The sequence below is a fragment of the Taeniopygia guttata genome, chromosome 29, assembly GCF_048771995.1.
Source record: "Taeniopygia guttata chromosome 29, bTaeGut7.mat, whole genome shotgun sequence".
Taxonomy (NCBI): domain Eukaryota; kingdom Metazoa; phylum Chordata; class Aves; order Passeriformes; family Estrildidae; genus Taeniopygia; species Taeniopygia guttata.
Genome location: NC_133054.1, coordinates 2,664,175 through 2,686,375, shown reverse-complemented (window position 1 = coordinate 2,686,375; position 22,201 = coordinate 2,664,175). Strand labels below are relative to the sequence as shown.

The window sequence follows — 22,201 nt, the reverse complement described above, 5'->3', positions numbered from 1 at the left end:
CCAATGTAACCTCCCCTTTCTTTGTTTGGCATGAGTGAGTTCTGGGGTCCCCCCTCACTCCCCCAAAGGACTTAAATTTGGGGTTAAAAAAAGCAAAAACCCAAGTTTTTATTTAAATAAACCCTAAAGGAGGAGGGAGGACACACAGTGCGGGGTGGGGAGACACTGGGGGTACACAGTGGAAAGGGGGAACACAAAATTTGGGGACCCTTAGAAAAATCTACAGTTTAAAAGTGACCCTCCCCCCCCTCCCCCCCTAGGGCTGCACCCCTCTTCCCCATTAGCAAAATAACTGTATTAAACCCTAAATCCCAATAAAACACCCCGAAAATGAAGCCTGGGGGGGGGGTGTGATGGGGGCTGGGAGCCCTTGCAGGTGGGGAGCCCTGGAGATCCCCCCCCTTCCCCCAAGAATCCCCCAACCCGCCCCCCTCCCCACTGCCAGGCCCCACAATTTTGGGGGAATAGGCTCAGCAGAGCCAAAGTCCTTCTTGAAGTATCATTGGGGGAGGCCCCAAAATTTGAGCCCCTCCCAAAACTCCCACAGGCCCAGAAAGGGAGTTCAGGGCACAAAAATGAGGAGGGCCAAACTCATCTCTCCTGCCCCTCGCAGCAGTCTGTGATGGGGGGACAGGGACACCCCCAAAATGGTGAGAGCAGGGGCCCACCTCAGTTTTAGGGGGCTGCTCCTGCCCCCGTCACCTCACCCCTGATCCAGGGGTCTTCTTTTCCTCGGAGGGGAAAGGGAAACAGGGGGGCTTCTCGCCCCCCCCTTTCTCCCCCCCACCTCCCAGCATGGGGGGACATAGGCAGTACCCCAAAACTATGCAGAAGAAGGAGAAATCCTCCAAAATTTGAAGGAGTTCCAGAGGAAATGCGAAGTGCTGCTGAGTGTCCCACAGGATGCTCTGCTCAAGAGGGGCCCCCAAATTTTTTCCTATTTTCCAAAAAAACCCACCCCCCTCAAACTGAGGCACCCCCCAACAGTTTCAGTTTTCCTTCTTTTCCAAAAGAGAGTGATTGATGCTGTTCCCAGCGGGACCCTCCTACCTGTGCACAGGTATCCCGGATCCACTGGGATTTCGGGCAGTTTGGGGGTTCCCAGTTTTTCCTAAGAGGGGGAGGGGTGGATTCAGGGGTATAATGATGGTGGGGGGGCCACTTGAAGATTCCAGGAGGATTTTTGGGATCATAATCCAAGTGTTTAGGCCGGAGGGCAGGAACGATCTGAGTTTTTTCATGTTGGCAGCGCTCAGGTTCTTCCCCATCCTTATAGGGGTGAGAAATCCAGGTGAGGCAGAGCATGGTGATGGGGAGGGGGGGGCCGTGAAGGAAGAAACACCTCCCTCCCGCACCCCCGGAACTTCCCGGAATTCCCAGGTGTTCACAGCAGGAGCTGGGAGTCGGGAGGGGTCTTGGTCTGGCAGCCTTGGCACATGCGCTTGTGTCGGAGTAGCCGGTCTGTGCGGGAGAAGCTCTGCGGGACGAGGTGGGGTCAGGCGTGGGGGCGGCACTGTGAGTCCCGGGAGGGGCGCCCGCCCGGAATTCTCCCGGAATTCTCCCGGAATACGGAATACCTGCATGCAGCGCTCGCACTGGTAGGGCTTCTCCCCGCTGTGCACGCGCTTGTGCCGCTCCAGGTGGTACTTCTGGATGAAGCGCATGTCGCACATGTCGCACTCGAACGGCTTCTCCCCTGCAATTCCGGGCAGCAATTAGCGAGGGGCCGAGCTGCTCATTAGGGGCGGAGCGAGGGGGCGGGGGGCTGCTCATTAACGAGGGCTCATTACCGGTGTGGATGAGGATGTGCCGTTTGAGGTGGTAGCTGCTCCGGAAAGCTCCAAAACAATGGTCGCAGATGAAGTTCTTGAGCTGGAAGGAGCCGTTTTGCTCAATCACCACCATCTGAAATGGGGGGGATTTGGAGGTTCAGAGCCGGGGGGACCCCCAGCAGCCCCGCAAATCCCCCCCCCCGGCCGTCCTGCGCCTGCCGGAGTTTGGGAGATTGTCTTCCTCCTCCTTCTCCTCGTGCGGCGCGGCGGCAAACCTGGGATCCTCGGCGGGAGGAGCTCGGGGGTCCCTCGGCGCCGGGAACCCGCTTGCGGCGCTGCCGGGGGGGCGAGGGGGTGTCAGCGGCCCCCGAGACGGCCCCCGACCCCCCCCAGACCCCAAAATCGAGGGGGGACCCCCCGCTGGGGGAGGGGACCTGCCTTTTTCATGGATTTCTTGGGGTTGGAGGCCTCAGGAGCATCATCGTCCTTGCGGGCGCGGGGCTTGTCGGGGTCCTGGCGGAGGGACTGGGGGGCACAGGAATTGGGGTGGGGTTGGAGAGGGGAGTTTGGGGGGCACAAATTGGGAGGGGTTGGGAACAGGGCAGGAATTGGGATGGGGGATTGTGGGACCAAGAAGTGGAGGGGAGGGGTTTGAGAAGGGGGGATTGGGGGGCAAAAATTGGGATGGGGGGATGGGGGCAGGGATTGAGGGGGTTTGGGAACGGGGAAGGAATTGGGGGGCAATTGGGAAGGAGATTGGGGGGCCAGGAATTGAGAGGGATTAGGAAGGGGGCAGGAATTGGGGGGGAGGGATTGAGAAGGGGGGATGGGCAAGCAGGAATTGGGGCAGGTTGGGGGAGCAGGAATTAGGGGGCAGGAAATTGGGGAGGGGGGTTCAGGATGAGCAGGGAATGGGGAGGTTGGGGGATAATGGAATTGAAGTGGAAACAATGGAATTAGAACAGGAAAATCCAAGGCAAGAAAAGAACCAATAAAAGAGGAAAAATCCGAATGAAGGAGGAAAAGTCCAATAAAAGAAAGCAAAGGGCAGGTGAAGGAAAGATAATCAATTAAGGGCCAGAAATGGGAAATTAAAGGATAAAAACTCAAAGCAGAAAAAGGTCAAATGAGAAGTGAGAAATTGAAACTAAAGCAGGAAAACTAGAGGAGGAAAAACTCAAAAAAAGGCAGGAAAAAGGCAAATTAGAAGTGGGAAGGGTCAAATAAAATATAGAAAAGGATGACTAAAGGGAGAAAACCTCAAATTCGAGGAGAAAAAATTCAAATCCAAGGAGGAAGAGGCAAATTAAAGGTGGAAAATGGCAAATTTGGGGCAGAATAGCCCAAATTAATGCAGGAAAAAAAAATTAGTTGAAAACACCCAAATACAAGCTGGAAAAAAAGAAATTCGATGTAGAAAAAGCAAATTAAAGGTGGACACCCCCAATTTAAGTGTAGAAATACCCAAATTAAAGGTGGAAAACTCCAAATTAAATCAGGAAACACCCAAATTAAAGGCGTGAGAAGCCAAACTAAAGGCATAAACCCCCAAATGAAAGGGCAAAATCCCCCAGCTAAAGGTGGGATCCCCCAGTGGAAGGTGCCAGATCCCAGCCAGGGCTTCCCGCTCCATACCAGGAGGTCAGGGCTGGAGCCCCGTTCCCGGTTCCCGTCCTGCTTCCCGCCGGATTTGGGCATCATCTTCTTGCTGGCAACGGTGGGGACGAGGCAGACGCCCGAGAGCCCCTCGCAGGCCAGGAGACTCGCCTGGAAACGGGAGGAACCCCCAGGATCAGCCCCACAGCCCCATAACACCGGGGTGCACCCCACAGGGGCTGTGGGACAGCAGCCCCCTGCTCCCAGGAGGATCTCGAGGGAAATTTGGGATGATCCTGGGGAAGATTTCAGGGGAAATTTGGGATGATCCCAGAATAATTCTGGGAAGAGACCAAAGTGGAACAGAGGGGGCTGAACCCTCTTCTTTCAGCCCAATGAGGATTTAAGGTCAAATGGAAAAATTCAAGGGGATTGGACAGCAACTTCGGGATAATCCTGTGGAAAAGTGGGATAAATCAATTGTAAAATGGGAAGATCCTAAAACTGGGAATGGAGGAGGTTGAACCCCCTTTTTTGAGGCCTGTTGGGACCTAATGGGAAATTAGGGGATAATCCCAGGAAAAAAAAAAAAAAAAGGCGGGGGGGTGAATTACAGGGAAAATTTGGGATAATTCCTGAATAATTCTCTTAGAAGCCCCAAAGAAGGAGGGTTTAGGGGGGGCTGAAGCCCAAATTTGAGGCCTGACAGGACCTAAAGCTACTGGGGAAATCTGGGGAATCCTGGAGAAAACTGGGATAATCACAAGGAAAATTCAGAATAAATGTGAGAAAATTTTGGGAGAATACCAGGGAAAACTGGGATAATCCTGGGGTGACTCTGGGAAGACTCCAGGTGAGTTTGGGGTTGGAAAAACTTCTTCAAGCCCAGAGAGGATCTAATGGATAACAGGAAATTTCAAGATAATCCTGGGGAAAATTTGGATTATCCTAGAGAAAACTGGGACAATTCCAGCGGAAACTGGGAGAATTCAGGAATAACTCTGGAAAACCCCTGAAAGTGGGGAGGGGAAGGAGAGGGAGGCAAAGACACCCCCAAACTGTCTACTGAACTACTGACCCGTCTTTATTGGGGCCCTAAAGGCTACCAGGGAAATTTGGGAAATCCTGGGGAAAACTGGGATAATCAGGAGAAAAATTTGGGGTAATACTGTGGAAAGTTTGGGAAGACTCCACGTGTGGAGGGGCAGCTTGAACCTCCTTTTTTGAGGCCTCATCAGCCCTCAGGGCTCAGGGGAGGCACCCCCCACCCCGGCGCAGGGGGAGGGAAGTTCAGCTCTCTCCCCTCTTCTTTCCCTTTCCCCGTTTTTTGGGGCCGTTGTTCCCCCAAATTCCTGGGCCTGGGGGTGTCACGATGCAGGAGGTGGGGGCTCATTACCTGAGCCATGCTGTGGGAGCCTTTGGCCTTACTTCTCGCCCAGGTAAAGCTCGTTTGGGGTAAGAAAAGGTGGGATCAGTAAATTTTTATGGATTTTTGGGCGGGCTCCAGTACCCGCCACGGCGCCGCCATTCCTCCTCCTCCTCCTCCTCCTCTTCCTCCTCCCGAGGGGGCCACTGGGGCAGGAAGGGGGGGAGGCAGGGCCGGGCTCCCCCCAAAAGCCGGGACCCCCCGAGCTGGGTGGGTGCTGGATCTGCGGGGACGGAGCTGAATCCAGAGGGATTCGCCTGGGGGAACAGCGGGAAAAGGGGATCAGAGGAGTCAGAGGGGGCCCAGAGGGGTCAGAGGGGGATCAGAGGGGTCAGAGGGGGATCAGAGGGGTCCAGAGGGGGATCAGAGGGGTCAGAGGGGTCCAGAGGGGTCAGAGGAGCCCAGAGGGGTCAGAAGAGCCCAGAGGGGTCAGAGGGGTCAGAGGGGGCCCAGAGGGGTCAGAGGGAAGAACCTCGGGCTGGGAACCAGGGGGGCAACAGTGACACCCCACGAGTAATGTGGGGAGGTGTCCTAGGACAGGATGGCACTGGGGGGGCAATTCCTGGAACAGGTGTCCCAGGTCAAGGGGGAAAAAGGGGGCCCCAGGGGTGGGTGACTGTGGGGAGGGGGAGGTGGGGGCGACTCTGGGGGCTCCCGAGGGTGTCTGTAACCTGCGGGGGCCGGAGGGGGCGGGGGGTGACACAGGAGGGACCACCAATGCGAGGGGTCTGGGGGGGGGTCACAGCCCAGGGTGGGCGGGGAGGGCACGGAGGGGCCGGGACACACGGAGGAGAGCCCAGGGAGCGCGGGGGGAGATCCCGGGGAGGGGTCACACCGGGGAAAGGCCTGGGGAGGGGTCACACCGGGGATCGGGGCCGCCTCTCTTGTTAGGGACCTGCTCCCACCGCTAGCCCGCTCCCCTCCCGCCATCCCCCGTGGGAGCGGCTCCCGGTGCCGGGCGCGGTCCGGGCGGCCCTGAGGCTGCCGGCGGGTGCCGGGGGTGTGGCGGGGGGTCGGTGGGGGGGTCGGTCCGTACCTGCCGCGGCCCCTCCGCGCTCCGACCGCCCGAGCCCGGCCCCGCCGCCCCCCCGCCGCCGCCACCCGGAACCGGAAACCCCCGCCCCCGCTTCCGGGGCTGCGGGACGCCGGGCGGAAGTGAAGGCTGCCTTGCGCATGCGCAAAGCGGTGGCGGGACGGCGAGCGCCGCGCCGCCATAGTGGGGTGGGGAAGTTGCCATGGCAACGGCGCGGCCTGCACCCCTCCGAGAGCCCCCGGCCCTCCCCGGCCCACCCCCGGGGGAGGGGGGAGGGCCCCTCCCCTCGATCCCCCCGGACTCACCGCCATCGGGACCCACTACGGCCCGACCCCACCCCCGAACCCCCCGGTCGCCCCGGGAGCGGGACCGACACTCTCCCGCCGGCGGCGCCCTCCGCTGCCCCCACTCGCGACACACCCTTGGGGACCCCTGCTACAGCTGCCCTTTGAACTGCCCCCTCACTCTGACCCCTTCCTTTGACGTCTCCCCTGGGACCCCATTTGGGGGCCGGTCCGTCCCTCTCCTCTGCCCCCCTTTATTGTCCCCTCCCCATCCCCCGGGCAAGCACCGGCCCTCCCCGCGGTGTCTCGGAACTGAGGGGGATATGGAAAGGGGGCACTGGGACTGGGGGATACACTGGGAATGGGTGCAGGGACACAGGGGACAAGGGGGACACCAAACACTGGTGGGGGGACACACTGGGAATGATGGGGGGGACATTAGGGAGGGGGGGATACTCTGGGGACAGGGGGGACAATGGGACTAAGTTTGGGGAGCCTGGGAATGGGTGGGGGACACACTGGGAGTGGATTGAGGGGACACTGGGAACGAGAGGACATATGAGGTCACCACTGTTCCCACAGATCCGGGGACACAGTCCTAACCCTGCCCCCTGCCCCCAGAACCCTCTAGGGCTCCTTCCTGAGTCCGGGACTTTGCTCCTTGACCCTTGGCGACGTGACCAGAGGAAAATTCCACCCTGGGGAGGGAAGAGGGAGAAGCCGGGAGAGCCTGATCCCAGGAAAAGTTTCTCCTGGGAGCACCTAATTCTGGGATCACCTGGTCCCAGGATCACCTAATCCCAGGAGAAGCTGGTCCTGGCAGCACCTGATCCTGGAAAATTCCAGCTGGCAGAGGTGAGTCCAGAGAGCCTGATGCCTGGAAAAACCCATCCTGGGAACACCTAATTTTGCAATCATCTTGTCCCAGAACTACCTCATTCCAGAAGAACATCATTCTGGAATCACTTTATCCCAGGAGAATTTCATCCTGAGAGAGCCTTATTTCAGGAGCACCTCATCCCAGGGAGAAGTTCAGCTTGGGATCACCTTATCCCAGGAGATCCTTGTCCTGGTATCACTGTATCCCAGAATTATCTCCTAGGAGAAGCTCAGGAGAAGCTCCTCCTGGGATTCCCCATCCTGCCACCTGCTACCAATCCCAGGCCCGGGGTCCCTTCTGGTGCATTTTGGGCTCTCCCTGTGTTCTCCTGCCATGGCTGAGCCCTCTGGGGCTGGGTGCAGCATCCCACTGGATGATCCCGGCCTGGACATCGCTGCTGGGGAGGAATTCCTGCAGGAAGTGTTCCAGATCCTCCTGGAGGAGGGCGTGCGGAAGAGCACGGATGTGACACAGAAGGTTGGAGCACTCGGGAGGGTGGGGGTCCTCAGTCCCATCCCATTCCTGTTTCTAGTCCCATTCTCAATCCCAATCCCATTCCTGTCCCCACAGGTATGTGACTGGAAGGAGCCCCCTTGGAGGGGGTGGGGTCCCCAATCTGTCCCTATTGCCTGTCCTGTTCCCAGGCACTCCCTGTCCCAGTCTCAATCCCATTCTCATTCCCAGTCATTCCCAGACGTGTGACTGGAAGCAGACATAGAAGGGGGTGGGGGTCACAATATTCCTCCTTTCCCAGTCCCATTCCCATTCTGAAACCCAGTTCCTGTCCTGTGCCCAATTGTGTTCCTAATAGGAGTCCCACTTCAGTCCTGTTCCAGTAGCTAGTCCCATTCCCAATCCTTTTCTCAGTCCCATTTCCTCTCCTGTTCCCATTCCAAGTCCCCTTCCCAATCTTAACACTCGGAAAAGGATTGGGAGTGGGACTGGGGTTGGGAGTGAGAGTAAGTCCCAGTTGCAGTTCCATTCTCATTTCCAGTCTTGTTCCCAATCTTGTTTCCATTTCCAGTCCCGTTTGCAATCCCACTTCCAGCCCCATTCTCATTCCCATTCCCCGCTCTGTTCACAGTTCCAGTGCCAAGCCCATTCCCATTCTGGTTCCTGGTTCCATCCCCAGTCCCTCCCAGTCATTCCCAGCGCATTCCCTCTGCGCTTCCCAGTCCCTCCCAGTCATTCCCAGTCCCTCCCAGTCATTCCCAGCCCATCCCCTCTGCGGTTCCCAGTCCCTCCCAGTCATTCCCAGCCCATTCCCTCTGCGCTTCCCAGTCCCTCCCAGTCATTCCCAGCCCATCCCCTCTGCGCTTCCTAGTCACTCCCAGTCATTCCCAGTCCCTCCCAGTCATTCCCAGCGCATTCCCTCTGCGGTTCCCAGTCCCTCCCAGTCATTCCCAGCCCATTCCCTCTGCGCTTCCCAGTCCCTCCCAGTCATTCCCAGCGCATTCCCTCTGCGCTTCCCAGTCCTTCCCAGTCATTCCCAGCCCATTCCCTCTGCGCTTCCCAGTCCCTCCCAGTCATTCCCAGCCCATCCCCTCTGCGCTTCCCAGTCCCTCCCAGTCATTCCCAGCGCATTCCCTCTGTGCTTCCCAGTCCCTCCCAGTCATTCCCAGCGCATTCCCTCTGTGCTTCCCAGTCCCTCCCAGTCATTCCCTCTGCGGTTCCCAGTCCCTCCCAGTCATTCCCAGCCCATCCCCTCTGCGGTTCCCAGTCCCTCCCAGTCATTCCCAGCGCATTCCCAGGTGTGTGACTGGAAGGAGCCGCAGGAGCTGCGGGAGCTGCTGGATCTGGAGCTGCGGAGCGACGGGGAGGGGCGGGAGCAGCTCCTGCAGCGCTGCCGGGACGTGCTGCGCTTCAGCGTCCGCACTGGTGCGCTCCCAGTACACACCAGCGCACACCAGTACCCATGAGCACAGCCCCGGGGCGGGCCCTCCTCCGTTTGGCACGGCACCTCCCACGTCCTGGTTCGGCCCCAGCGGTTCCCAGTGTGGCCCGTGGTGCCTCCCAGTGTTGAACATTGCGGCCCCTGCCGTGTTCCCCTCCATGTCCTCCCGATATTCTGTGTCTCCCTTGACTGCCCCTGTGCCCCCCCCATTTCCCTCTGCATCCACTCCCTCACCCCTCCATGTACCCCGAAATCGCCCATGTCCGTTCCCTCCCTACCCACCACTGATCCTTCATGTCCCCTGATCCTCCATGTCCCTCTTGTGTCCCCTACATCTCCCCTGCCCCCAGTTTTCCCATCTCCTCCCACCCCCCATTCTGCTCTCCATGTCCCAATCTCCTTATGACCCCGCCAGGTCCCTTCTGAACCTCCCAAGTCCTTCCCTTACCTCCCATGTACCATCCCCACCCAGCCATTCCTCTCATGTTCCCCCCATTTCCCCCATCCCCTCCCCATCTCTCTCTGTCCCCTCCCATGTCCTCCCCTGACCACCCTGTGTCCCCCCTCCCTGTGTTCCCCCAGGTCACCCCCGGTTCTTCAACCAGCTTTTCTCAGGGCTGGACCACCACGCCCTGGCTGGCCGGTTCCTCACCGAGACCCTCAACACGAGCCCGTGAGCCCCCGACACCCCCAAATGGGGGCTGGTGGGTGGGGGGATCCCCCAAAAACCTGCCATGACCCTTCCCTCTCCCAGATCTACCTGCGAGGAGCCCCTGGTGCTGCTGGAGTGGGAGGTGCTGAGGGGAGGATGAAGTTTGGAGGGAGGGTTTTGGGCGTGTTGAGGAGCCCAAATGAGAAAGGACCTGCCAAAACCCTGTCCCAACTCCTCTGATCCAGCCCCCAGTGTGGGTGCTGATGGAGGCGGGGGTTCTGCTGGTGGGGGAAGGGGTTTGGGTGCTGAGTGGGAGGGTTTTGGGGTGCTGAGGCTCCGGGGGAAGGCGTTTGGGGTTCTGATGTTTCAGGGGGAGGGGAACCTGTGACTCCTGCTGGACCCTTCCAGGTACACATACGAAGTGGCCCCAGTGCTGGTGCTGATGGAGGAACAGGTCCTGGCCAAGCTCCGGGAGCTTGTGGGATGGAGCAGCGGCGATGGGATCTTTGCTCCCGGTATCCTGGACCCTTCCTGAGGGTTATCCCTGTCTCCCCTCTGCCCCTGGCAGCCTGTCCATGGTGCCCTGGGGTGAAACAGAGGTCCCTGTCCTGGGCAGGGGGCTCTATATCCAACATGTTGGCCATGAACGTGGCGCGATTCCGGCGTTTCCCGGAGAGCCGGAGCAGAGGGAACTGGGACCTTCCTCGCCTGGGCCTCTTTGCATCCCAGGAGGTGGGAGTGGGGGCTTGAGGTCACCCCAAAACCTGATCCTCAGGGTCATCCCAATTTGGATCTATGAGGTCACCTCAAAACTAGTCCCTGGCATCATTCCAAACCTGGTCCTGGCATCACCCCAAAACCTGATCTGTAGGGTCATCCCAATTCTGATACATGGGGTCATTCCAAACCTTATTCCGGGGGTCACCCAAAACCTGATCCCTGTGGTCATCCCAAATGTGTCCCCCTGAAATCACATGGAACCTGATCCCCTCAATCACTCCAAATCTGATTCCTGGGATCTCCACTAAACCTGATCCACAGGGTCACCTAGAGTCATCTCAAAACCTGATCCTGGCGTCACCCCGAAGCTGATCCTTGGAGATTGCCCTAAACCTGATCCATGGGGTCACCCCAAAACCTAGTCACTGAGGTCACCCCAAAACCTGGCCCATGGGGTAACCCTAAGTCTGGTCCCTGAGGTTACCCAAAATCTGGTTCCTGGGGTCTCCACAATCCCAGTCCTGTTTTCCTGCCCAGAGCCATTACTCCATCCTAAAAGGGGCTGCTCTCCTGGGAATTGGCACAGACAATGTTCACCTGGTGCGAACAGACAAGAGGTGGGTGCTGGGAGGTCCCAGGGGACCCCAGGTTCCAGGGGGTTCCTCCATATCTCCATCCCTGTCCCTTCCCCTCAGGGGGAAGATGATCCCTGAAGAGCTGGAGAAGGAGATCCAGAGGGTGAAAGCTGAGGTCAGGAGAGGCTGCACCCCCATGTCCCCAAAGCCCCTCAAACTCCCTAATGCCTCCCCAGTATTCCCAATGGCCTTCCCAATGTTCCCAAAGCTCCCTCAAATTCCGTGTGTCCCACTCTAAGTCCCCAAAGCCTCTCCAGTGTTCCCAAAGCACTTCCCATGTCCACAAAACCTCCCATGTCCCCCAGTGTCCCCCCAATGTCTCCTCAAATCTCCCCAGTGTCCCCCCAAATAACCTGAATCTCCCCCAATGCCCCCCCCACCACTGGCCCTTCAACTCTCCAATACACCCAGTGTCCCCTGTCCTCTCCAGGCTTCCTGTCTCCCCTTAAAGTGAGTCCCCTGCCTAACCCAAAGTCCTCTGTACCTCATTTCCTGCACCCACAATGTCCCCCTGTATCCTCCAGCCCCCCCAGTCTGCCTCCTGAGCCCCCTCAAAGTCCCCCCAAATACCCACCCAGGGCTCAAAGCCCCTTCTTTTCTGTGCCACCGTCCTGGCCACCTTCAACCCTCTGTGTCCCCCTGTCCCCTATTTCCGAAATCCCTCCAAGCGTTCTTGATCAACCCAAACCCCTGCAGATCCCCTCCAAATTGCCCCCAAAGCTTGCCCAAGTGCTCCTTCAGGACTCAGAGCCCCTTCTTTTCCTGTGCCACCATCCTGGGCACCTTCAGCCCTCTGTGTCTCCCTGTCCTCCATCCCCCAAATCCCCCTCAAGCCTCCCCAGGTTCCCCCCAAGCCCCCTCAGATCCTCTGCAAATCCCCTTGAAACCCCCCCAGACTCCCCTCCAACCCTTCCCAAAGCCCCTCCAAGTGCCCCCCACCCAAGATTTGGAGCCCCTTCTCTGTCTCTGCCACCATCCTGGCCACCTTTGACTCCCTGTGCCCCCCTGCCTTCTACCCCCTTCCATGCCCCCTGCACCCCCCGATACCCCCAGACCCCCCCCTAATTCCCACCAGGGCTCAGAGCCCCTCTTTGTGTGTGCCACGAGTGGCACCACTGTCCTGGGTGCCTTCGACCCACTGAACGCCATCGCCGACATCTGTGCCCGCCACGGGCTGTGGCTGCATGTGGACGTGAGTCTGGGGGTCCCTGGCTGCGGGGGAACTCAGGGGTCCCCCCGTGTGTGCTGATCCCCCTTTTCCTGCAGGCAGCATGGGGAGGCAGCGCCCTCCTGTCCCCTCAACTCCGTCACCTCCTTGCCGGCATCCACAGGTGTGTCCTTCCCCCTGCTCCCACAAAAGACTCCCACCCCTCCACCTCTGAGTTTTTGGGGATACCCTTTTCCCCACAGGCCCCCCCAAACTCTGCTGTTCCTCCCCACCAGGGCTGACTCGGTGACATGGAACCCCCACAAGCTGTTGATGGTGGGATTGCAGTGCTCGGCATTCCTGCTCCGTGACAGCTCCGTAGGTGCCCCTCGTTATGGATTCCTGCCCCTCGATGCCTCCTGGGCCCACTCATTAATCCTGGTGCCCCCTGCCCCTCCTAGGGGCTCCTGCAGCGCTGCCATGGCGTGGGGGCCTCGTACCTGTTCCAGCGGGACAAGTTCTATGACGTGTCCCTGGACACAGGGGACAAGAGCCCCCAGTGTGGCCGCCGTGCCGATGGCCTCAAGCTCTGGATCCTCTGGAAAGCCGTGGGAAGCCGAGGGCTGGCCCAGCGTGTGGAGAGGGCGTTCAGTGCTTCTCGGTGAGCCCCGGGGCTGGGGGAACACTCCACCCCCCCAAACTCGGCTTCACCCCTTTGCTCCCCACAGGTATCTGTTGGAGCAGGTGAAGAGGAGGGAGGGATTCCAGCTGGTGATGGAGGTAAGGGTGATGCTGGAATGTGGGATGGTGGATATGGACACCTAAGAGTCCTGGAGGTTGTAATGCCATAGGTTTAAATCATCCTGGAGGTTTAACTCCCAGGGGATTAATCCCAAAGGTTTGAATCTCCAAGGTTTAAATTCCAGAGTTTTCAATCCCAGAGGCTGAAATCTCAGAGGTTTGAATTGTCACATTTTAAATCTTGGAGGTTTAAATCCCTGAGGACAAATCTGAGAGGTTTAAATCCCAGAATCTGAGATCCTGGAGTTTGGAATTCCAGAGGTTTAAATTATCCGGGGTTGAAATCCCAGAGGTTTAAATTCTGGAATTTTAATAATCCTGGAAGTTTCCATTTTGGAGGTTTAAATCCTGGAGGATTAAATCCTGCAGGTTCCAGTCCCAGACAATTAAATATACACATGACTGAATTCCTGGGGGTCTGAATCCCTGTCAAATTCTGGGAATTGGGTGAATGGCCATGATCTCCTTCCTCTTCCTGCAGCCAGAATTTATCAACCTCTGCTTCTGGTTCATCCCACCCAGCCTGCGGGGCCAGGAGAGCTACCCAGAATTCTGGGACAAACTGGGAAAGGTGAGCCCAGAATTCCAAATTCCCCCACCACCAACAGTCCGCCAAATCCCAAAAAATCACCCAAAAATAAAACCAAAACCCTCCTGAAATTGTGCTTCCCCCTAGGTGGCCCCAGCCATCAAGGAAAGGATGATCCGGAGAGGCTCCATGATGGTGGGATACCAACCCCATGGATCCCACGTCAACTTTTTCCGGCACATTATCACCAATCCTGCTGTCACCCGCCACGACCTGGACTTCTTCCTGGATGAGATACAGGAATTGGGATGGGATCTGTGAACTCCCAAAAACCCCTGTGAAAGACCCCAAAACCTTCCCCCCACCCCTGAGGAAGAGGAGCAGAGCCTTGATTTCCTCCTCACATCCCAAAATTGGAAATGACCCCAAAATTCCACGCTTATGGAATAAAAGAACATTTAATGGTTCTGATCTGATAATAATTTGATATAACCCCACCCTCAAAATGGGGCTTGTGGTGTAGGGGGTCCCTCAATTCCCCTGGAACCTCCAGAGGAGGTTGTGGATTCTGGGATCAGGATGTAGTGGCCTTGTAACTCTCCTGACATTCCCATGACTTCTTGAAGCTCCAGAGGCTGGAATTTGTATGGAAGAGGATCTGTCAGCACCCAAAAAACTCTTGGGAGACTACCGCAACACCTGCTGCGTCCATCCCTGAGGAGGTGGAGCAGAGCCCACACTTCCTTCTGGAATCTTTAAATCAGTAGTAAAGATGGATGTTCTCGGTGCTTGATCCCAAAATTCCACACTCATGGAATAAAACAGCATTTAATGGTCCCAATTTTATATTAATTTGATATCCCACTCCCCTCCCCCAGAAATGGGGTTTAGGGGTTCCTCAATTTTCCTGGAGGCTCCGGAGGAAGTCGAGGATTGCAGGATCGAGCTGGGCATGCTCAAGGCAGGCTAGGAGCTGGGACGCTGTGGCTTCATGTCGCTCCCGGCGCTGCCATGCCCGCAGCATCTCAAAATTCCACAGGACAGGATTGCTGGGATTTTCCTCCTGGATCTGTTCCAGCCGGCTCCGCTCCAGCCCTAGATGCAGAATTCCCACCTCCTGCCACTCTCTTCCCAATCTTTGGGCAACTTTCATCAAATCCTTCTCCGTCAAACGCCGGGGATTCACGGGTGGAGCTGGACTCCCTCCAGCATGATGTCCTGAAGTGGGGTCCCCCCTCACATTGGGGGTGTCCCCGTTAGGTTCCCACGGAATTTCCTTCGGGATTTGCTCTTCCAGGGGCAGCTGGAAGCGCTGGATGAGGTCAAGGCGGCCGAGCTGCCGCAGGATCCCAGCGGTCACACCCAGGGAATTCCCCGGGAAGCGCTGGAGGAGGATCCGGCACAACTCGGGGCGCGATGCCGGGAGCAGAAGCCCGGCAGGAATTTGCTCTTCCAGCAGGAACTTCAGGTTCTGGAATTGCTCCTCCGGGAGCGCCTGGTGCACCTCCAGCAGTGTCGCCCGCTCGTCCCTTGCCATCGGGGCAGAAAATCCCGCAGGGAAATGGGGTTACTCCTGGGACACAAGGGTTGGGAGAGAGGAGTTACCATGCAGCCCAAAAAGTGGAGGGAAAAGGGGGCCACCCTGGGCCCCAAAAATTCGGGGTGGGGGTGAAAAGGGGTCACCGTGTGCTCCATAAATTGGGGGTAGATGGGTCACTCTGAGGGCTTTCCTGGTGCCCCGGTGACCTCACCCTGCCCCGGGGCTGAACCCTCCCAGTGTCCTCCTAGAGCACCCCACCCTGCCCTGGGCCTGAGACTGCCGAGTATCACCCCAATGCCCCCCCGACCCTGCGGCTGGGTCTCCCCAGTGCCTCCCCATTCTTCCCTGGGCCTGAACCCCCGATGTCACCCCAGTGCCCCCACTCTGTCCTGGCTCCCCGCGATGTCCCTGCTGCTGTCCCCGCCGTGTGGCAAGTGCCCTTTGTTCCGGGTGCCCGCGATGTCGCGGCGCCCTCGGATTCCCGGATTTCCCCGGTTCCCTCCCTCCAGCCTCCGCTCTCCCCGCTCTCCCCGCTCTCCCCGCACTCTCCCCGTTCTCCCCGCGCCCTCTCGATCTCCCTGCTCCGATCTCCCCGCTCTCCCCGCACTCTCCCCGCACTCTCCCCGCACTCTCCCCGCTCTCTCCCCGCTCTCTCCCCGCTCTCTCCCCGCACTCTCCCCGCTCTCCCCGCACTCTCCCCGCTCTCCCCACACTCTCCCGCTCTCCCCCCACTCTCTCCCCGCTCTCCCCCCACTCTCTCCCCACACTCTCCCCGCACTCTCCCCGCACTCTCCCCGCTCTCTCCCCGCTCTCCCCGCTCTCCCCCCGCTCTCCCCGCACTCTCCCCGCTCTCCCCACACTCTCCCCGCTCTCCCCACACTCTCCCCGCTCTCTCCCCGCTTTCTCCCCGCTCTCCCCGCTCTCTCCCCGCACTCTCCCCGCTCTCTCCCCGCACTCTCCCCGCTCTCCCCGCACTCTCCCCGCACTCTCCCCCCGCTCTCTCCCCGCACTCTCCCCGCACTCTCCCCGCTCTCCCCCGCTCTCTCCCCGCTCTCCCCCCGCTCTCTCCCCGCTCTCTCCCCGCTCTCTCCCCGCTCTCTCCCCGCTCTCTCCCCGCTCTCTCCCCGCTCTCTCCCCGCTCTCTCCCCGCTCTCTCACCGCGCTCCGTTCTTTCCCGCGCTCTCGGGGCGCGGACCGGGGTTCGGCGCGGGGCGTGGCCTCCGCTCCCGCCACAGCGGCTGCTTGGAACGGACCCGGGGCCGTCCGGAGCGGCCTTTGGGGCTTCCAGGGGCGGTTCGGGGCTGCGAGGAGGGAGTCTTGGGCCCAGTGCCCAGCCCCAGGTGCCGCAAGTGGCCCCAGTATCTCCCAATAATCCTCGATCCCCCCCAGTCCTTCAGTCACTTCCCTCAGTGCCCCCAGTAACCTCCAATTCCCCCAAACCCTCAGTATCCCCCCGTTCCCCAGTGGTCCCGTCAACCCCCAATCCCCTGATACCCCCAATCCCCCAAGTCCTCCCAATGGTCCAGTCCTCTCAGTATTCTCCAGCCTCTCCATTCCCTCAATTCCTGTCCTCAGTAGTTCCTGCAATTCCTTCGTCCCTCCAGTATCCCCCAACGCACCCCAGTCCTCCCCAGCATCCTCCAGTGCCCCCCAGGCCCACTAGTATCCTCCCAATTCCCCAGTTTTCCCAATCCCCCCAGTACCCCAGTCCACCCAGTATTTCCCAATCCCCCCAGTAGCCACAGAATCCTCCAATTCCCCATTCTCTCCATTATCCCTGACACCCCAGTATCGCCCGATTTCCCAGTCCCCCCAGAAATCCATTATCCCCCAGTCTCTGCAGTCACCCCAGTATGCCCCAATCCCTCAGTAGCCACCATATCCCCGTGCATCCCCCAACACCGAAAGAGAACAATTCCCCCTCGCTCCCCTCATCCTTTTCTTTTTCCACCTTCCCTTCCCAGAGCCAAAGTGACACCCCCCCCCCCCAAAATAGGGGTCCCTCCATGGGGAGGTGGGGGAGGGCTGTGGGGTGGGACGAGGGCAGTGCCGTCATTTCACCGTGTGTGCGGCCCCAGCATCGGGAGGAGCACGGAGGAGGTTGGGGCAGGCAGGATCCCTCCCTTGGGGGCGGCAGCGACCCCCCCCTTGGAGTGTCCTCGGGTCACCCCAGTTCTGTCCCTGCCCCCTCTCTCCCCCCGGCAGGGTCATTCTGTCTAGGGGACGGCGGCAATGGACGTGGGGGGGTGTTGGCCCCCTGAGACCCCCCTGGCCCCACGGATCCCTGGGGAGCCCCCCTGCTTGAGGGCCCCCCCACAGGTGAGACCTTTCCACCTCCCCCAAAGGAGACCTCTGGCCACTGTAATGAAATAGAGATTTTTGGAATTCACTTAACAAAATTAATTAAGCGTTTATATTTTAGTTTGTAGTTATGTGTTGAATTGTAACCTTTTACTTAAGAGACCTCTGCCATAAGTACAAAAGGGCATAAGAAAATGCAAATTTCTGAAGCTTATTGCACAAAGAGCAATGCCTCAGGATGCAAAGAACCCAGATAAGTTTCCCTGTCTCCAGGCCTACCAAGACTGACAGACATACACAGATAAGCACCAAAGGAACCAAAAGCACATGCACAGAGAGGAAGAGTTCAAAAGTTCATCCACGAAGAAGACCACGATCTTCAGCCCCAAGAGACCACCACAGAACCCCTCAGGACCACCACGGCAAACCACACATGCCCAGAAGGGCGTGGACCTATTTAGCATGAGAGGCGAGGACAAGTGGGGCCAGGAGTTGAATATGCATAAAAAGTTGTGCAATGTACTGCATATGGAACACCTTTGTGAATGAAAGTGTGGGTCAGACCGAGGCTCTGCGCACAAGTTTTCAGAGTTATTTCACTTCTGCCGGGCACTGGCTATACATACCCACTTCATAACCACCCCAGATTGTGGAGTCTATTTATTTATTCTGCGTATCGCTTCAGTAAGAAGTTCTGAGGGGGGCCCCTGGAATCGCAGAGGTGGGAGCTTTTTTTGGGGTCCATTAGGGACCTGCAATGGGGGGGGACCCTGCCCCCGTGGTACGGAGAGACACTAAACCTGAGGGCACGACCCGGGTCCCGGGGGGTCGCAGGGATGTGGGGAGCTTGTGGTCCCATGCTGTGGAGGCACCCTGATCCTGGAGTATGGAGGTGACCCCATCCCAGGGTAAGGGAATCCTAGGAATGGGTGGCCCATTCCCATGGCACAGGGGTACCTCAGTTTTAGTGTAAGGGGGGACAGAGATGTGAGAGAAACCTGTTCCCATTGTGTGGGGTACCCCAGTTCCAAGGTATTCCTATTTCCCATGCCCCAGGATACATGGGTGTCACATTCCTGTGGCCTGGGACCACTTCTAGGGTCTGGGGGTGCCCCAGGGATGTGGGGGTGTCCCAGTCCCATTGAATCGGGTACCCTGATCCTGGAGTATGGGGATTCCCCAATCCCAGGGTATGGGAATCCCAGGAATGTGGGGTTGTCCTATGCCCATGGTGTGGGGTTCCCTGTTCCCAGGGTATGGGGCTGTCCCAGTTCCAGGGTAAGATGGTGCCCTGATCCCACAGCTCGGGGGTACCATAGTCCTGGGATGCAGCAATGTCTTATTCCCATGGAATGGCGGTATCCCAGTTTTGGGGTACAGGGATGTCCCTTTCACATGGAATGGGATACCCCAATCCCAGGGTATGAGGGTGCCCTGATCCCAGGATATGGCGGCACCACAATCCCAGAGTTCAAGGTCAATATCACCTGATTTGGGGGTGCAGGGTTCTAATCTCATGACATGGGAATGCCCCAATATTGGGATGCAGGGTTATGGGAATGGGATTTTGGGGTGTGAGAATGCCCCAGTCACATCCTTATTTTGGGGTGTGAGAATGTCCCAAACTCACATATAGGGATGTCCAGTATTAGGGTACAGGCTTGCCGCAAACCCATGGTATGAGGGTGTCCTGGTTTTGGGGTGCAGGGGCATTTCTGGGTACCCCAACTCCATCCCTGGTTTCCAGAGGGAATTTTGGTGACACCACCCCTGGTCTGTCCCAGCCCCTGGCCCCCCTTGCACCCCAATCCCAGACCCTTGTCTGGGTGGCAATGAGGGGCTTGGGGGGAAATGAACTCTGGCTTTGGAATATGATAGGGATGGGGGTAGGAAAGGGAAGGGAGGAGGTGGCAACAGGGATGGAGAAGTGGGAAAAGGTATGGAGAAGGCTTAGAGAGGGTGGAGAAGGGGAAGAGGACATGGAGAATGCAAAGACGGGATGGAGCAGATAAGGATGGGAAAAGGAAAGGGAAAAGAGGCTGGGAAAAGGGGAAGAGGGGCTAGAGAAGGTGAGAAAGAGCATAGGGAAAGGACAGTTGGAAAGGAATGGAAAAGGGGAAGAGAGGATGGAAAATGGGCAGAAGGATGAAGGTACCAGTGGGACCTGGGTGGGACAGAGGGCCTGGAGCAGGTGCCAGTTGGAAAGGGCAGGCGTCATTGAGAAGGGGCAGGCAGCAAGGGGCCTCAGGCCCCTGTGCCTGCCCTACCCTACTGGTGTCCACCTCCTTCTTACATAGCCCATCTTGGCCTGGCAACATTGGAAGCCCCCCAGGCCCCCTGTGGGGGCACCAAGTCCCCTGAAGGAGCTGTTGAGGGCAGAAGGGGCCGGGCTGCACCCCACTCTCTGTGGGAAGTGTGGGAAGGGCTTCAGCTGGAGCTCAGACCTGGCGTGGCACCACATCACCCACACCAGAGAGCGACCATTCACCTGTGGTGCCTGCGGGAAGGGCTTCAGCCAGAATTCCAACCTGGCCAAACACCAGTGCATCCACACTGGGGAGAAGCCCTTCGCTGCTGGGACTGCAGGAAGCACTCTGGGCAGAGCTCAGTGCTGGTACAGCACCGGTGGACACACACCAGGGAGTGGCTGTACAGATACAGGGAATGTGGGAAGAGCGTCAGCATCAGCTCCAGCCTGTGGCGACAACACTATACCCATGGCCGAGAGTGGCTAATAGGAAAGTAACTTTCTTTCGAATGGGACAGACATGGTACATCAGCTGTTTTTTCTAACGGAGGTCTAAGTAAATAAGAGGGGATTAGCTGAAGTCAGTGGTTTCTGCTTGGTTTTAGGGGATCTGCTGGAGTACGGTTTGCTACATGATAGGTGAGATCCAGTATGGTGGTTGTGTGACAGATGACTTTGACAAAAGACTGATTAACACCTTTGTAAAGATTTGGTTCAGTGAAAACACATTCAGTCAGGAATTCAGTTTCTACAAAGGATACAGCATACCCAAATATACTATGGTGGATCAATCCCTTCAGTACATACAGGTTGGTAAATGAAAACTGTTTCTCATAGGTTGTTTCTCATAAGTTCCTGATTCCCTATAATGTTTGTCTTTTTTCTGAGTACCTGTATTTTGTCTTTCATTCATAGATTTTTAAACTGATTTCCAGCACTTCGCATATCTATTAGTGATAACTAATTTTGGTTATCAATGTTATAATTTTCATGACAGTAATATATATTTTCTTTTTCATGTGTTTTACTTGTGGGACATACCTAAAGGCACAAAGTTATTAAAGGAGGCAAAGAATGGAGCCCAGACATTGGGTACAACCTCTTTGAAATAAAAGGTCTAGGTATATGAGAGTAAAAGTTTATTATTAAAATAGTGTATAGTTGTTAAAACACAATTTGTTTGGTGTGGTTTGGGCTGTGACATGACAAGTAGACCATAGCAAGTTATTTGGCTTAAGATTATTTGAGGAAATCTAGCTTGTTACTTAACAGTAATCTATGGGATTTTTTTCTTTTTTTATTTGGTTTTGTTGTGTGTTGAGTTTTATGTGGTTTTCTTGGTTTTTTTTTTATTTTTGGGGGGGGGATTTTTTTTTAATAACTTGCTTCTAAATCTCCAGTTGTACTCTTCTTATATTTTACTATGTAGAGCCTTCCTGCTTATGACAGGAGGTGTTTGGTTTGCACCCCAATGCGGATATCACCTACCAAAGTAGTTTCCAGAGGTGTATTGGACACCATCCTCAGTATTCAGCCTAAAGATAGCTCTGGTGGAGGAGGTGAAACTCGAGGGGCAGTTGTAGCCACACTGGCTGATGATATGTAGGAAAAACTTCCTGCTGATTATGTACCATTTGAAGTGAGTTAATGAAATTCTGGCGAAAACATTTGGTCCATCTTGTCTTTTATGGACTGAAAATAAAAAACACCAACAAATTCCCAAAAACTTTTCTAAAAGCATGTTTGAATTAATTCATACAGGCAATACTTTGTATTTTAAAGAAGTGTGGCCAAACTATTGATGTTTACAATGAAGTCATTAAATGTGTGCTGAAGTGCTTTTGTAAGGGCTTTTTAAGAAATATAAAACCCGTTAACGTTTAAGTTGTCATTTGCGCTATGGGGAGGTTGGATCATCAGCTTTTAACTGAGGTTGTTGACACTATAAAATTTCTAGTTGTGTCAATGCAGCTGTTTATTTGTTTATTTTACACTTTTGATTAAAAATGTATCAGTGAGTTTGATTAGAGTACAGGACTGCCTGGTATTGTGATAGTTCCCAGGCATTACTGCTATGCTGAAGTAAAGTGGCTGGGGCAATTACTCTTTATTAGTTTGTTCAAAAAGAACCTTGGAATTGCTTGTTGGAACTAAAGCTGAATTCTCTGAACTAACGTAAACAGCCTACAAGCTCTTTAAATGGCATTAGCTCAAAGACTAAATCATGACTTGGACTAAAAACATAGTCAGTCTCAGCATCACAGATTTCTCTTGGAAAAAATCCTGTGTTTCTCTCTTGCAGATAGCTCAAGGGAGGTGCCAAACTGACCATTTAAGCTCATAAATAAATTATGTTATGTCTCAAAGATCATACTGGGGCCTAACATTGACATAAAGCCAATTTTATTTTTTTCACTTCTATTGAAAATCTTTTGTTTTTTACGAACAGGTAAAAGAAAAACTAAAGAATATGGGACCTTTTCAACCTATGCACATATTTTTGCAACAGGAGATTGAACAAATGGAGAGAGTTATTTCTTTAGTGAGAAGCATGCTGACTGTTCTAAAACTTGCCATTGATGGGACAATAGTTATGAGTGAAAATCTGAGGGATGCTTTAGACTGCATGTATGATGAAAGGTTTCCTGCTAGCTGGAAAAAGGTAGGTGTACATCACTTGTTCTGGAAAGAAATAAAAAAAATTATTTCTGAAGACTAGATTAAACTGCTAGACTTAGAGTAA

The 22,201-nt window shown here is 56.1% G+C and overlaps 2 protein-coding genes and 1 long non-coding RNA gene across 18 annotated transcripts; 1 reads left to right on the top strand and 2 right to left on the bottom strand.

Moving 5' to 3' along the window:
* Positions 1 to 83: 83 nt before the first annotated feature.
* On the bottom strand, positions 84 to 5,984 carry ZNF740 (zinc finger protein 740). 4 transcript variants are annotated; one of them, XM_030259192.4, is made up of 8 exons: positions 5,831 to 5,984; positions 4,879 to 5,051; positions 3,408 to 3,539; positions 2,211 to 2,297; positions 2,048 to 2,107; positions 1,791 to 1,905; positions 1,578 to 1,696; positions 84 to 1,477 (listed from the first exon to the last, which is right to left on the bottom strand). In XM_030259192.4, exons 1-8 carry the CDS (start codon positions 5,967 to 5,969, stop codon positions 1,385 to 1,387), a joined length of 918 nt encoding a protein of 305 aa, XP_030115052.4. In that variant the 5' UTR covers positions 5,970 to 5,984; the 3' UTR covers positions 84 to 1,384. The 4 variants fall into 4 exon arrangements, with proteins under 4 accessions (XP_030115052.4, XP_030115053.4, XP_030115055.1 ...); XM_030259193.4 differs by lacking the exon at positions 2,048 to 2,107; XM_030259195.4 differs by lacking the exon at positions 5,831 to 5,984 and having other exon boundaries at positions 4,765 to 5,019.
* On the top strand, positions 5,917 to 13,835 carry CSAD (cysteine sulfinic acid decarboxylase). Of its 13 annotated transcripts, none has more exons than XM_041711501.2 (16): positions 5,917 to 6,015; positions 6,733 to 6,966; positions 7,040 to 7,468; positions 8,743 to 8,869; positions 9,468 to 9,558; positions 9,946 to 10,052; positions 10,154 to 10,269; positions 10,777 to 10,874; positions 10,953 to 11,007; positions 11,968 to 12,084; positions 12,159 to 12,223; positions 12,336 to 12,417; positions 12,501 to 12,700; positions 12,768 to 12,819; positions 13,322 to 13,411; positions 13,517 to 13,835. In XM_041711501.2, the coding sequence occupies exons 3-16, from the start codon at positions 7,325 to 7,327 to the stop codon at positions 13,688 to 13,690; spliced, it is 1,518 nt and encodes a 505-aa protein (XP_041567435.1). In that variant the 5' UTR covers positions 5,917 to 6,015; positions 6,733 to 6,966; positions 7,040 to 7,324; the 3' UTR covers positions 13,691 to 13,835. The 13 variants fall into 13 exon arrangements, with proteins under 13 accessions (XP_041567435.1, XP_041567436.1, XP_072775721.1 ...); XM_041711502.2 differs by lacking the exon at positions 5,917 to 6,015 and adding an exon at positions 6,036 to 6,340; XM_072919620.1 differs by lacking the exon at positions 5,917 to 6,015 and having other exon boundaries at positions 6,585 to 6,966; positions 7,120 to 7,177; positions 7,275 to 7,468.
* On the bottom strand, positions 13,809 to 16,278 carry LOC115491348 (uncharacterized). Its single transcript, XR_012052205.1, has 2 exons — positions 16,068 to 16,278; positions 13,809 to 14,942 (listed from the first exon to the last, which is right to left on the bottom strand). It is a non-coding gene; the product is annotated as an uncharacterized lncRNA (long non-coding RNA).
* Between the last annotated feature and the right edge of the window lie 5,923 nt (positions 16,279 to 22,201).